The following is a 16025-nucleotide window of genomic DNA, read 5'->3' as shown; positions in this document are numbered from 1 at the left end:
TTCTAGAGGTCCACCTTCTTGACTCACTTTTCTGATGAGAAATCTATCAGGTTTCTCCACAGTGATTTTCAAGTTTGATAGCTCCTCAATGTGAGAAACTTAATGTCAACTAAGAAATGAATTACCACTAAAGAATTTTCTCCTTTCAAGATGCCAACCATGTTTTGTCCAGTGTGAAATCTCACATGTGCCACAAGTGTTGCTCTATGAAGAAAGGATTTCTCATGATTTTTCATTGCATAACTTCTCCAGTAAGACGTATTTGGTATTCCAAGAGAATTCATTGCCCTTGGAAAGACTTTCCCTTCTTATTTAGCTTATAAAGGCTTTCCTCTCTTGTTTTCCATTTTAGCAGCATTTTATCACTGTGTTTTCTTGTGAACCTCAAGCCTGGTGCTTGGCTGAATGTTTATTCACAGAAAATACAAATAAAGCGTTCATCCAAGTAAAGTTTTCTTATTTTATTTGACAATACATTGCAAATAAAAACATTTTCACACTGAATGCAGAGTTAGAGATTCTCCACCTGAAAGTCCCACATGTTTTAAGTTAAAGCTGTTGCTGAAGACTTTTAGTTTATTATGTTGACAGTTTCAGCTCTCTCATGTCATTTATGATCAGATCATTAACAAGTCTTTTGTACACACATGTCATACAATTTCTCTTCCATATGAATTTATTCATGTGGACTGAAGAATAAAGGTAACTGAAGTATCTTCCATGTTGATTACAGCATTTCTTCAAAATGTGAGTCCTTTGGTATGTTTAGATGCTACAACTACAGCTGAAGTCTCTTGCACATTCCTTACATTCGTCATTCCTAACACCATGTCATCTAAAGTCAGAATATGTTCTGAAGAAGTTTATAATTTTCTCTCCAGGGTGAATTTCCTGATGCTATTTAAGATTAGTACATTGACTGAAGGCTTTCCCACATAAATGGCATTCATATGGCTTTTCTCCAGTGCATGTTCTCTCATGTCATCTAAGGTTGGAAGACAGACTGAAGGCCTTCCCGCATAGAAGACAAGCATGTGGTTTCTCTCCAGTGTGAATTATTTTGTTTCCTCTAAAGCCAGAGCTTTGACTAAAGGCTTTCCCACTTTTATCACATTCATAACACTTTTTTCCAAGGTGAGTTCTCTCATGTCTTCGAAGGTTAAAGGATTGAATAAAGGCTTTCCCACAGTGATGACACTTATACGGTCTCTCTCCCGTGTGAGTTTTCTCATGTCTTCTAAGGTGAGAACACTGAGTGAAGGCTTTTCCACATAGATCACATGCATATGGCCTCTCTCCAGTGTGAGTCATCTTGTGCCGTCTAAGGTGAAAGCTATTAGTATAGGCCTTTTCACATAGATTACATTGATATGATTTACCTTTAGTATGAATTTGTTTATGTGGTTTAGGGGACAACTGATTACTAAGGGATTTTCCATACTGTTTGCTGACATAGGGTTTCTTTCCACTATGAGTTAACAAACGCTGAGTTATTGTGGAACTGTGAGTGCAATCTTCTCCCGAATCATTACATTCAAAAGGATCCTCCAGAATGAGAGAGTTCTCCTTTGGGGACAAAGATTAAAAGCTCTTAATGGTTTACCCACATATATCTATACATTCATTTCACTACCTTTGAATCCTAGACCAACCATTCAGTGGTAGACCCCAGTTGAAATCTTTCCAATGTTACTTGTGTGAAAGGAAATGAAATTTTGGGACCCCAAACTCATTTAACCAAAGGGAAAAATCAAGCTGGGAACTGGGTCACACAAACCTGCCTCCCTCTTCTGGTTCCTAAATAACATGGCTACAAGATGAAAAGCTACACGCCTCCCCCATATTTTGCCCACAAGGAAATTCCTCATGAGCTGTTAAAATTACACCATGGCAATGCAAACTGATAGCTTGTCTTTACAGGTGCAGTCATCCCCAGTTCACCAGACATGAGTACATATCTGATTGTTTCCCTGCCCAATTTTGACTATGTTGTCTTATGTAAAATGCAGCTTTCCTGCATTATTTCTCTGCCCCATTTGTTTATGTCATCTTATGTTCAAAAATCCAGATTCACTGAGCCAGAAGAATGCATGAATGACTATTTTTTCTACCCACCTTCTACATGAAAATTGTGTACTTCTCAATATCCCACCCTTTCCCCTTTAAATTTGGAGCCTTCAAAATCATCTTTGGAGAAAGGCATACACCTGTCTCCTGGGTGCATGTCCTTAACTTTGGCAAATAAATCTCCTAAAATGATTGAGACTTGTCTTGTCATTTTTCTCGATTGACATTTGCATACACATTATCTCCTACAGACACAGATATGTTCTGTTCTGTAAGATCCCAACTGCAGACTTATTGCATTAATTGTGATGATATCAATATCTTTCAATGTCTGGGCATGAGCAATGTATACGCACTTGTTCTGTTTTAGAGATCTCATGTTATGGTTTGGAACACAGCTCAATTTATTCACTAAATTCAAAGTATCCAATTTTTTTTTGCTTAGAAAGCATTTAATGCCAGCCTAATTACACTCAGGTGATTGTGCTTCATTACTAACTTAACCCATTACCATGTCTTTAACTTAGATGACTGGTGTACACAGCTATCAAACTTACCATTGTCATACTGGTGGATGCGTCTTTTCTGATGATAGGATGCATGGATATCATGTGTTTTTTCTTAAGGGCACTTTCCCTGTCTGAAATAATTGAAAAAGAAATTGTTACATTGGTATTATGATAATAAAATTGTTTGAAAAGCCCCAAGGCCCATTTACTTTTTTTTCAAAAATTGACACTTAGATGTGGCAAGTGTGTCAAATGAAGAAACTACTTGAATAGGAGAAATAGATTGTACAGTGTCAGCAATTAGAAAAGATTTTTAAAATTAAAATGTGAAAAGAGTTAAAATGGAGATGAGATATGAGGCAGGTAAATAGAGGGATAATCTTCACAGGGGTATCAGGAAAAGAGTCAGCATGTGAAAGTTTAACCCCAACAAGTACATGAATTATCCTTTTCCCAAAAGTAAAAGAAAAGGCAAGAGGACACAAGAGTAGCATCTGACACATGAACAAAATGATAATCACATCTAAGGAATTCTGCTCCAGTAGCCTAACCTACATTTTAGAAATTATCACTCATTTAATAAAACCACTCATTAATATTCAACTGATATTATTCATTGACAAAGCACCTCCTCCTATTAGAGCACAGGACCCTGTTGCTTACCTGGATTCTGGTCTGGAAGAAATTCTCTTCCTTCCTGCCACAGCTCTTTTCCTTGCTCCAGCTGCAAAGTTATACAGGATTTGCTTATCTGGTACCCTGTTAGTGGAAAGAATACATGTGTTTTGAGTTCGCTGTCAATAAATGTGCATTATCACCGAGTGTAAGGCAGGCTATCAAGGAAGAATAAAAACAGTGAAAGTCAGCTCAGGCCACAAGACCTAGAACACAGAAAACTCCCCAGGATTTTTCTGACCCAACCTGAGACTAGAAAACAAATCCAAACCAAAGGTCCATCAGGAAAAGGAAATTCAAAACAGTCAGGACCTACGAATGCTGAGTCCATGCCTAAGATCCAAGACACAATGCATAATACACAATCTTTTCAGAAAGAGAGTAATTAAATCTCTGCACAGTGTGTTTATTATTATTCTCACGCAGAACAAAAAAAAACATTCGATTTACAAAAATAATTGGTGTTCTATATGGAAAAGATATTGCTATTGTTTTCACTAATTGGTCTCAGCCTAAGCATACACTAAAGCGGAAGAGTTATTTAGAAAATATTTAATTTAATACATTGAAAATATTCATTAAGTTCCCAGGTCTGTTATGAGTATTAGAGACTGAGTACCAAAGAAACCATGAAATCCTTGTCAAGATTACATTCTAATTGAGTGACAAACTAAATAAAATAAAATAAAAAGAAAGATACTTATTTCAGATAGATTTAGAGAGTTCAAACTTTTTTCAGATGAGATCTGTGAGAGAATCAGAGAAGAGATTAGAGTGAGATATGGGGAAGCTGTTCTAACACTTACTGAATGAATGAGCGAATGTGTGTCTACATATGTATGTGAATGTTGAGGGACTCACCGAGGGACACCAGGTGACTGATAGTTTCCAGCATCACATCTCTGTACAGCTTTCTCTTGGATGTGTCCATCATGGCCCACTCTTCCTGGGTGAAGTCAATAGCTACATCTTCAAAAGTCACTTTCTTCTAAAACATCACAGACATTTTAGTTTAGACAGAGAAATTCCTTTCAATGTCCAGAAGAGGAAGGCTGCGATGACATAGCTAGGAGCTGGGTATGCAGAATACTCAGTGTTTTGGGTTCCAGCCAGTTCATTCTCAGTACTAAGCTGATATCTGCCTTTCAGATTCACTCACAGAGATATACCCACTCTGAATCCATTAAACTTTACTATAAAGAAATATCGCATGAGGTGTGGCATAATATAACCCAGATATTTTTCAGTAATGTATTAATCACCTCTACATAACTGATTATAAACTTTTCACTTCAACATTCATAAATAAAATGAAATTTACCATGAATTTCAAGTAAATTACAGATTTGTCACAAGGCAAATAACCATGATTTACTACTTTTTAAACACGATTGTGATGAAATAATTTATTTCTCTAGATGAACCATAGGTTTCTCACCAATCAAATGGTTAAAAGATCTATTATGTGTTTTGAATAATCTAATGAACTAATAGAAAATGTGTTTCCTATCTAGCAAATATTTATTAAATATAAGTCATTGGTCCCTTATTCATTAAAAAGTTAGAAAGTAATGAACCAGACTCCAGCATTCTTCAGAACTGAACAAGCTTTATGCAGAATATAGGATTCAATTCATACATATAGTCTCTCTAATGTTATATAATTCAGGTGTTCATGACAAGGCTTAAAGACAGTCTAGCAGCACAAGACAAGACCGCTGAGGCTGCTATACTGAGGAAATCTTAGTCTGATGATTCCTGTGATATGAAGCCTCCTGTTCTCAACTTTCTCTCGGCAATCCAAACATCAGTTATCATTGTTTCTCTTTTAAATTTACCTTGTCACTTCACTTGTTCAAGGATTTAAAAAGCTCTTTATTGATTTTTTTCTAACCAGCCCTTATAAAGCATTTCCACAGAACCCTAAATTGTGCTCTAGCTACTATATTCCTTCTTCTGAGTGTGCAACCATAATTAAATAATTATATTTCTTATACGTTACTTTCAGTTACCAGAAGGTAAAAAGGTTAATTACCAAAAGGTAAAATGAATGGGGATAAGAATAATAATGACTTCTTTAGTTATCCTTTCGCAAAGTTTTTAAAAGCTCAATTATATTTTATCAAACTTTTCTTTTCCCTCAACACTGCACAGCTCTTGCCCAAGTCCTATCACATTGGATTTATTGAACTCAGCTGCTAGAACATCAGACTCACCGTTGGGCTGTGATGTTCTGCTCTTCACTCATCTCTATTGCCTGCATTCATCACAATCCTAAGTCTATTTCAGCCAACAGTACAGTTAATGGGTCAATTATTTCCCATGAGATTATAGGATGGATAGAAGAAAAAGAAATATATAAATGAAACCTCTCATATCTTTTTTTGTAAATAGCCTTAATAGGGGCTGGAATAAAGTAGTATAATATTAGAAATTATATTGATAATTTAGGAGTCTTTGACACACGATACCCAACCTAGACTCCTGAGAAAACCTAATTGGAGGCCAGATACCTGAAAGCCTCCTGATTGCATTTGGAACACCCAGGCTGGGTGGATTTTACATCGTAAAAACAAACAAAAAGAAGAATAAAAATGAAACACCCATGCAAATTGGAGAAAACTGCCCATTTGCCAGCAATATGGGTATAATTTCAGTAGAAAGAGGCATCCCCTACTCACTAGTGAATGCATTGTCAGGAACTCAGTTTCTCTCTGTCTCCCTCTGGATTTCCACTTGCAGGCACTTTAGGCACTAAGAAAAGCTGAGGTTGGAGAAAGAACATGTGAGACACCAGTCTTGTGCACAATTTTCAGATCAACCTGTGATGAAAAGCCAGACTTTCACTGAAGTGTGACATCACCTGCACCACAGCCTACCCAACAGACACAAACACGCAGAGGCCTCTCCTCTTTTCCCGCGGTCACAATTAGGAAGCCGGCCGGGCGCGGTGGCTCACGCCTGGAATCCCAGCACTTTGGGAGGCAGAGGCGGGTGGATCACGAGGTCAGGAGATCGAGACCATCCTGGCTAACACGGTGAAACCCCGTCTCTACTAAAAATACAAAAAATGAGCTGGGCGTAGTGGCGGGCGCCTGTAGTCCCAGCTACTCGGGAGGCTGAGGCAGGAGAATGGCCTGAACCCGGGAGGCGGGGCTTGCAGTGAGCCGAGATCGCGCCACTGCACTCCAGCCTGGGCGACAGAGCGAGACTCCGTCTCGGAAAAAAAAAAAAAAAAAAAAAATTAGGAAGCCTATGACTATGGTTGCTAATAAAGAAGGAACACAGATATCTTGTGAATGAGAACGTCAAAAGCACTGAGTTTTGTATGTTAATTGGCGCAAGTCCAGATATTCAATTCCCTCACTGATTTTAAAACACAGGGATCCCTGACTCCATCCACATGTGGAATATGATTTCCACCTACAGATAAACACTGGGATTTCTCAGATTTTATTATCCTAGCTTTATGCCCTAGCAATGTTTCTCCAACACCCACCACAGCCTTCTGAAGCCTTACTTCACTTTTACTTTCACTCAACTCTGACTTTTGTATTTCCCCTTGGAACTGGGAAATAATCAAGTAAGAATCTGTTTGAGGGTCGAGTGCGGTGGCTCATGCCTGTAATCCCAGCACTTTGGGAGGCCAAGGCAGGTGGATCACCTGAGGTCAAGGGTTCCAGACTAGCCTGGCCAACATGGTGAAACCCCGTCTCTACTAAAAATACAAAAATTAGCTGGGTACGGTGGTGCTTGCCTGTAATCCCAGCTACTCAGGAGGCTGAAGCAGGAGAATCGACTTGAACCCGGGAGGCAGAGATTACAGTGAGCCGAGATCCCACCACTGCACTCCAGCAAGGGCGACAGAGCGAGACTCTGTCTCAAAAAAAAAAAAAAATCTGTTTTAGGATGGGGATAATCAATTCAGGGATTTATTTCACTTAGAGGGTCAACACTCCCATCCTGCTAATCTAGCCCTTAAAATCTCCTGCATCAGAAATTAGCAGGAGTACTGAGTCATGGTGTTTCTGTCCTGTGTATACAGTCACAATCCTCTAGGATGCTCAGAAAATACAAAATAACTTAGGGGTGGGAGAAATTTAGCAGCTCAATCTGATATTTTACTAACGTGGTATCTAAAATTCTTGCAATCATGGTTTATATTAGTCTTTGTTAGTTGCAATATCTCTGATTATCATGATACATATTTGCTGAGAAATACCGATGTCCATGTATATATTCATACATAGATATGTAGGTATATAGGTGCATATGTTTATATGAATGTATGTGTTTGAGACGGGGGAAACATGCGTGTATTATTTCCCTGCTAAAAATATAAAAATAATTAAATATATTTTATGTACAAATGATAATTATGTGTCATAAACAAAAAATTTACTGACCCATTTGTACATGAAGTCCAGGAAAAATAAAAAGGGTAACTTTGTATTAATTGTGACCTTGTGCTTACAGATGTACATATATTTCCTTATTTAACCCTCATCGTAACCCTGCTGATTATAGTTTATTTACCAATTTAATAAATGATCAACAGAGTTTGAAAAATATGACAAAATTACAAAATTAGAAAATGACCCAGCAGTACTTTTAATTATATTCTGCCTGTCGCTGCCTCTTCTTGCTTTTTGACAAAATTACTCGCCTAACCAAGGTTCTCTATGATTCTGGGGACTCCAGCATTTAGACCCCAGTTCCCAAACATCGTTGTGTCTATTTTTACTGCCACATTTAATGCACATTTACAGACTTCAACAAGCACTTTTCAATATCAACTTTTTTCTTATTCCTTGGACTATTTTCTACATCTGTTCATCAAGACTCCAGTAACATATGACTCCATCTGCCTGTCCCTTCCATGAATGTACCTGACAGTACATGTATTATGTAGTCTAAAATTCAAGCAGAACTATAATTCAAGCAGAATTTTGAAGTCTATAATTCCTTCAAAAAATAAGATATTAGAGAATGCCTACAAACCTTCAGTGAAACCAGCTGTAACCCTTAATATTATTACCATGTAAACCCTTCCTCGAATATCAAAATAAGATTTGGGCTTTAGAGAATATTTGTGTGTAATTATAACCCAAACATGAACTAAAAGTAATTTAACTGGTCATATACAGACTGTGCCAGGGACAAAAAAGGACAAATATTATAAGAAAGTTAAAGCATACTTATTTCATAAAGGACTCTTGTGTGGAATCTATAAAAACTATTTCAAGATGTAGAGATTAAATATATTTTAAAACACATACATACACAAGCAATCTTTAGGAGAAACTTTTAAAAACTTATGTTATGGGTCTCAAATTTTCATTAATTCATGGAAAAAAATGTATTGACAAACTTTTCACCAGAGCAGGAATAACAACTTATGTATTTGGTGACTTCAAGATGAGAGCCTGCACAGCTTAGTATCTCCCTCCAGATGTGTCTCTCTCTCTCTCTCTCTCTCTCTCTTTTTATTATTATTATTATTTTTTTTAGCGGAGTTTCGCTCTTGTTGCCCAGGCTGGAGTGCAGTGGCATGATCTCGGCTCACCGCGACCTCCATCTCCCGGGTTCAAGCAATTCTCTAGCCTCAGCCTCCTGAGTAGCTGGGATGACAGGCATGCGCCATCGTGCTCGGCTAATTTTGTATTTTTAGTCGAGACGGGGTTTCTCCATTTTGGTCGGGCTGGTCTGGAACTCCTGACCTCAGGTGATCCGCCAGCCTCCGCCTGTCAAAGTGTTGGGATTACAGGCGTGAGCCACCTTGCCCGGCCCATATCTCTTAAAAAGTCATGAGGAAGGAGCCATTCTGCATCCTCAATATTACCTTAATATTTTAAGGGCACCCATAACAATTAAGAGGCTGACTTGTGACTTCCTAGCCCTTTCACGGCTATTTAGACACACCTTAGTGAAGTATTAGGAATGCAGTGTTAGGTCTCAAGTTCCTGGACAACAAAACCATGTTCTCCAACAGATCTTCCGTAAAAATAGCTGATGTCTATATTCTTTTGCCTGTCCTTTCCCTTCCTTTTAATTCAGAACTGCAGTCTCAAAAAGTGCTATTATTTAGTAGATTCTCTCAATTCTCAACACCAGTGCTATACAATGTCGAGTGACATCTCAGGTGCTAGGGAAACAGCAGCTGACATTCTAGCAATGCACAAATAGAAAAGCAAAGATCACCAAAGAGTAAAAGAGAATAGGTTTTTTTAAAGTATGAAACCAAAACGAATATATATCAGATTACAGTGTAAATGGAAAATCCTATTATCTTGACAGGATTGCAAGGCTCTTGTGGCTTCCAACATCCAATATATTCAAAGCAGTTCAGGACTGGTGAAAGTGGAATGGAATTTAAAATTATTCTAAGGTTTTATGTGTGAAAGCACCAGGCCCTGAAACAAAATATTTATTTTTAAAGTGCATAATGAACACTGCACACAAAGTTTGTGTAACAGGAGAGAGGAAAAATCTCACATTTTAAAAAAAGGAATATGCAACATATTTACATACAATAAAATAAAATTAAATTAAAATACAGCAATGGAAGACAGAATCTAACATCTGAAAATCAAGGGAGAAATCTATTTTAAATAAACTCGCCACAATTTTTAAAGTAAGTTATGAAAAATAATAATACCTGAATATAGTACGTAAAAGTACCAATACAATAAAGCTAAAACAATATCCACAGAAAAAATTATTTGCTGTACATTATTTTAAAAAAATAATCTAAGTACTTACCTCAAGAAAGTAAATGAATGAAATTTAAAAATTGCTTGAGAAAATCTATGAAAGGAAATGAATATAGAGAAGCAGAATATAATTTAACTATAAACCACACAAATAGAGTTTAAAAATAAGTGGTAGCCAACATGCCCAACAGGATTTTCTGTGATGAAAGAAATTCTCTATATCTGCATTGTCCAATGCAGTAACTACCACACATATGTAGTTAGAGAATTTCTAGTTTGGCCACGAATTTGGCTATTACTACTAAGGATATGCCATTTAGTTATTTAATTATAATTAATTTACACTTTACAGTCACATGTGACTAGTAGTTACTATATTGGCCAATGCAGATCTAGAATCTTAGAGAAGGCAGTTAAAATAATGAGATATGGTCAAAACAAAAATGGAAAAAGCACACAAATAGTGAACACAGAATATGAGAATGTGAAGTAACAATTCGCACAATAAAATTTAATAATGAGATGCTGCCTTAATGGGACAAATGTCTAATGATATACAAGGCTTGTCTTGTTACAGGTAGAAGAGCATGAGCAGGGCAAGAGAGGGCTCTTCCCCTACCCACTAGAAATGTCAGGTGATGGCCTGTCAATTATCACATTGCCTCTCTGAAAATGATAATTAGGCAGCACCAGAGAGAGGCCATTTCCTGATGGTCTACACCTGTTAACATCAAAAATGTTAATTAAATGCAGACCCCAGGAAGAAGCAACTTCTTGGGCATGCATGTTAAGAGACAAAAATGGCAAAGTATAATCTTCCGGGGGGCACACTCCACTGGAAAAGGAAAGAAAGCCTCAGATGGACATGCATATAACTCCCTAAACACACCGTGCATGCTCAATTTCAAAGGGTAAGGAAAGCACTGTGCATGCTGGAAACTCTCCCTAAAGGAAGAATCATGGGAAAGAGGCAAACCCATGGCAGGATCAAGGTTAAAGGCCCTTCTCTTTTCTCTCTTGGACCTTCAGGCGTTTGCTCAGGTCTCTTCCAAGAGAATTTTCCTTTCCTTCCTGTTCTAAAGCCTTTTTAAATAAACTTCCTTTTTAAATAAACTGCTCTGAAACTTACCTTAGTCTGTTTTTCTGCTGTATGCCCCTCAGTCAAATTCTTTCTTCTGAGGAGGCAAGGACTGAAGTTGCTTATGGACCCATGCAGATATGCTGCCAGTAACTGCAATCTCTTCTACTGGTAACAGTATCATTGTAAGGGAATGAGGCCAGTTCACATCTCAGTGCTTGGAGAGCTCACCAGAAATAAAAAGTTGGAGGATGCAGTGAACTTATCTACCTTCCAAGGCAAGTCCCACAAGCAAGCAGCAAGACTCTCTTTCCCCAAGGTCTTAAACTCTTCAGATGCTCCTTCTCTGGGAAAATGCATCCTCTGATTGGCTTCCCCTTATATGTGAAAAAAATAATTAATAAACCTAATCACCACTACATTCCAAGAGACATGCCCTGATTGCACAGACACTGAACCTAATCAAAAACTTCATTCTGGAGACACACCCTGTTCAATTTGATTGGATTTTTGAGACAACTACTAAAAACCCTCACATAAAGTTGGAAACCAAAGAGTTAAGGCTATTTTGAAGGAAAAATATGAAGATTTATTCCTTTTTTTCATTCATAAGTGCTTTTGAGTGTATTATGTGTACTAGAAAGCATTCGCAGTCAAGGGATACAGCAAGAAACCAGACAAACTAGAGTCTTATGGAGACTCTATATTCCAAAATTCTTTGGAGGTAAACTGGACTTGAAAACAAATGGAAGGTGAATAGATATAAAAAGTTTCAATGTTTGCGATGATGTAAAAAAATAAAATATATTGCAGAAATGAAATCAGGAAGTGTTAGGGGTCATGTAGTACTTGTAAGACTTGTCTGAAATTCAAGCAGGCTGCAGAAATTTGGGTAACTAAAAGGAAAGCAGATGCTAATAGAAGACAATGAAGAGAGGGCCTCAAAGACATTTCAGAGAACTTGGCTGGTGACAGCCCCTCCCCTCAAAGGCCTGAGGCCTAGGAGGGAAGAATGGTTTTGTGGGCTTGGCCTAGGGCTACACCACCCAGCGCAAGTGCAGGACAGTGCTCACAGCATTCTAGGTCTCAGCCACTCCAGCTCCAGCCATGGCTAAAAGGGCCCCAGACACAGTTTGGGCCACTGCTTTAGAGGGTGCAAGCCATAAGCCTTGGCAATTTCTGAGGGGTGTTAAACCTGCAGGTGCACAAAGTACAGGAGTACACTGCTGATAAAGATATACCTGAGACTGAGCAATTTACAAAAGAAAGAGGTTTAATTGGACTTACAGTTCCACATGGCTGGGGGGAGGCAGAAGGCAAAAGCCATGTCTTACATCACAGCAGGCAAGTGAGAGAATGACAGCCAAGCAAAACTGGCTTCCCCTTATCAAACCATCAGAACTCGTGAGACTTATTCACTACCATGAGAACAGTATGGGAGAAATTGGCCCCATGATTCAGTTATCACCACTGGGTCCCCCCACAACATGTGGGAATTATGGGAGTACAATCTGAGGTGAGATTGGGGCGGGGACACAGAGCCAAACCATATCAGAAGCCTTCGCCTGTATTTCTAAAGATGTATGGAAATGCCTATGTGTCCAGTAGAAGTCTGCTGGGGTGGAGACTTCATTGCGAATGTCTACTACAGCAGTGCAGAGGGAAAATGTGGGGTTGGAGTCCCCACACAGTCCACACTGGGGCACTGCCTAGTGGAGGTCTGAGAAGACAGCCACCATCCTCCAGACCCTAGAATGGTAGATCCACTGACAGCTTGCACCCTGAGCCTGGAAGAGCTGCAGGCACTCAACACTGGCCCTTGACAGCAGCCACGGGGACTGACCTTTGTATCCAAAAGAAAATAAATTGTTCTACCATAAAGACTTGTGCACTCATATATTTATTATAGCATTATTTGCAATAGCAAAGACACGGAATCAACCTAGATGCCCATCAATATTAGACTGGATACAGAAAATACAGTATATGTACACCATGGAATACTACACAACCATAAAAAAATTATGTCCTTTACACCAACATGGATGCAGCTGGAGGCCATTATTCTAAAATAATTCAGGAAGAGAAAACCAAATACCATATGTTCTTAGTTATAAGTGAGAACAAAGCATTGGTTACACATGGACGTAAAGATCGGAACAACAGATACTGGGGACTACTAGAGGGGGAAGGGAAGGTGGGGACAAAGGCCTGAAAAACTGTCTATTGGGTATTATGGTTTCTATCTGGGTTACAAGATCATTCATACTCCAAGCCTCAGCATCACACAATGTGTCAATTTAAAAACCTGCACATGCATCCCCTGAACCTAAAATAAAAGTTGAATTTTTTTTTTTAAATGGGCAAAGATCTGGCTAACACGGTGAAACCCTGTCTCCACTAAAAAAAAAAAAAAAAAAAAAAAAAAAAAAAAATTACAAAAAGTTAGCTGGGCGTGGTGGCAGATGCCTGTAGTCCCAGCTACTCAGGAGGCTGAGGCAGGAGAATGGCATGAACCTGGGAAGTGGAGCTTGCAGTGAGCCAAGATCACACCACGGCACTCCAGCCTGGGTGACAGAGTGAGACTCCATCTCAAAAAAAAAAAAAAAAAAGAGCAAAGATCTGAATAGACATTTCCCAGAAGAACAGATACAAATGGCCAACAAATATGTGAAAAAATTCTTACCATCTCTAATCATCAGGGGGATGCAAATAAAAACCACCACGAAATATCACCTGATACCTCTTAGAATACCTATTATCAAAAAGATGTATAACAAGTATTAGTGAGGATGTGGAGAAAAGATAACCCTTGTATACTTGTGGTGGAAATACACATTACTATGTCCATTTCAGATAATAGTATGAAGGTTTCTCAAAAATTTTTAAAATAAAACTACCTGCTGATGAGGCTGTTGAGATATAGGAACACTCTTACACTGTTGGTGGGAATGTAAATTAGTTCAACCATTGTGGAAGACAGTATGGTGATTCCTCAAAGACCTACAATGAGAAATACCACTTGACCCAGCAATCCCATAACTGGGTATATACCCAAAGGAATATAAATCATTCTATTATAAAGATACATGCACACATATGTTCACTGAGGCACTATTCACAATAGCAAAGACATGGAATCAACCCAAATGTCCATCAGTGACAGACTGGATAAAGAAAATGTGGTACATATACACCATGGAATACAATGCAGCCATAAAAAGGAATGAGATCATGTTCTTTGCAGGAACATGGATGGAGCTGGAAGCCATTATCCTCAGCAAACTAACCCAGGAACAGAAAACCAAACACTGCATGTTCTCACTTACAAGTGGGAGCAGAACAGTGAGGACACATGGATACTAGGAGGGGAACAACACACACTGGGGCCTGTTGGGAGGCAGGTGGAGGGAGAGTATCAGGATAAATGGCTAATACATATATGCAATGGAATATTATTCAGTGTTACATAATAATGAAACCCTGTCATTTGTGACAACACGGATGGACTTGGAGGGCATTAGTTATATGAAATAGGCCAAACACAGAATGACAATTACTATATGATTTCACTTGTATTTGAAATCTAAAATAGACAAACTCACAAAAGCAGAGTAGAATGGTGGTTGCCAGGGGCCGTGGTGCTGGGGAAATGGGTAGATGTGGTTAGAGCACAAAGTCTCAGATATACCACATAAGTAAGTTCTGGAGGTCTCGTTTACAGCATAGTGCTTATAGCTAAGAATACTGTATTGCATACTTAAAATTTGCTAAAAGGGTAGATTTTGTATTCTTACCAAAAAAAATAATAATAATAAAGGGGGGGGACTTTGGGAGGCGAGGGATATGTTTATAATCTTGATGGTAGTGATGTGTTCATGGCGTATACTTATCCCCAAACTCACTGAGATGTACACCTTAAATATGTACAGCTTTTTAAATGTAATCATAGCTCAACAAAGTCGGTTAAAAAAAAACAAGAGGGGGTTGGTTAAAAAATTTAAAAGGAGGGGTAGATGTTCCCTTGTTTTTCTCTCTTGGCTTTTTTCTTTCCTGCTGCCTGGAATTCAAAAATGATAGGTGGGGATTTAGCAGCCAAACTAGAGCCTCTTCTAAAGTATAGCAGAACAGAGAGCTGGAAGGGGCCTGCGTCCCTAATGAATTTGGCAAGTATCTGTACTAGCCATGGTAGGTATAACTATAGATTTAAGTGAGGGAGAAATAAACTTCTGCCTTGTTTAAGCCACTTTGCTCAGACATTAATTTTATATACATATAGGGAACATATGCTCCTTTATGAGTAGGAAAAATGTTTATGCCATATGGTCCATGATGGGTGTTCAACAATGTAGGATGAGGCTGATTATGACGACAATGGTGAAAAACAGCATGAAATAATAAGCAATGAAAAAAGTGGCCTAATAGTTGTGTATGGTTACTTTATTTAAAGATTCTGCCGCTAATATCATTCAATGTATTTGTATGCCGGTGGGAGTTTTATTAGATGTAGACTAAGAAAGTTTACATTATTTAATGAAAAATACTTGACCAATTTTTTTAAAAAAATAAAAATATCATGAGATGGAACTAAGCATCTGTATTGCAAAGTAACTCTCACAGTTGATTTCCTGCATAGTCATGATTGAGAATCCCCTGATCTAGATCCAACAGATCTCGACCTCTATAGGCGCTATCAAGGAAGCACCTAAGGAAGACAATTTTCCTGACTATATCCATATCTCCAGTTAGTAATAGATCTAGAGATCTAGAACCCAAATCCAGACCTCCTGCTTCCATGCATGGTCGTCTTTCGCTGTTGTTTTGTTCCACTTGGTGAAGAGGATTTGAGAATAAATAGCCACGTGATTCAACTCCCTCCTCAGCTCTGAGGAATATAGCCTTGTCCCAGCAAGCAAGAAGCTCATACAGTAGTGGATGAGGCAAATATACATTCACTAATCTAACATACAAGGCAGTAAGCAC

The 16025-nt window shown here is 38.4% G+C and overlaps 1 protein-coding gene across 7 annotated transcripts in view; it reads right to left on the bottom strand.

Moving 5' to 3' along the window:
- Positions 1-440: 440 nt before the first annotated feature.
- The window catches only part of LOC129050349 (zinc finger protein 705A-like), a 57847-nt gene continuing 42262 nt past the window's right edge, over positions 441-16025 (bottom strand). For 2 of the 7 annotated variants that reach the window (XM_063716478.1, XM_063716480.1), the window contains 6 exons: positions 11094-11419; positions 5933-6073; positions 4113-4239; positions 3240-3335; positions 2625-2707; positions 441-1566 (listed from right to left, as the gene is read on the bottom strand). In XM_063716478.1, the coding sequence (XP_063572548.1) occupies positions 982-1566; positions 2625-2707; positions 3240-3335; positions 4113-4239; positions 5933-5944 (903 nt within the window). In that variant the 5' untranslated portion in view covers positions 5945-6073; positions 11094-11419 and the 3' untranslated portion in view covers positions 441-981. Of the gene's footprint in view, positions 1567-2624; positions 2708-3239; positions 3336-4112; positions 4240-5467; positions 5532-5932; positions 6074-11093; positions 11420-16025 lie in introns of all 7 variants that reach the window. The other 5 variants (XM_054532359.2, XM_063716477.1, XM_054532361.2 and 2 more) reach the window with 3 other exon arrangements.

Source organism: Pongo abelii, chromosome 16, assembly GCF_028885655.2.
Source record: "Pongo abelii isolate AG06213 chromosome 16, NHGRI_mPonAbe1-v2.0_pri, whole genome shotgun sequence".
Lineage (NCBI taxonomy): Eukaryota > Metazoa > Chordata > Mammalia > Primates > Hominidae > Pongo > Pongo abelii.
The sequence above is the reverse complement of the archived record's forward strand: the minus strand, read 5'-3'. Positions and strand labels throughout refer to the sequence as shown.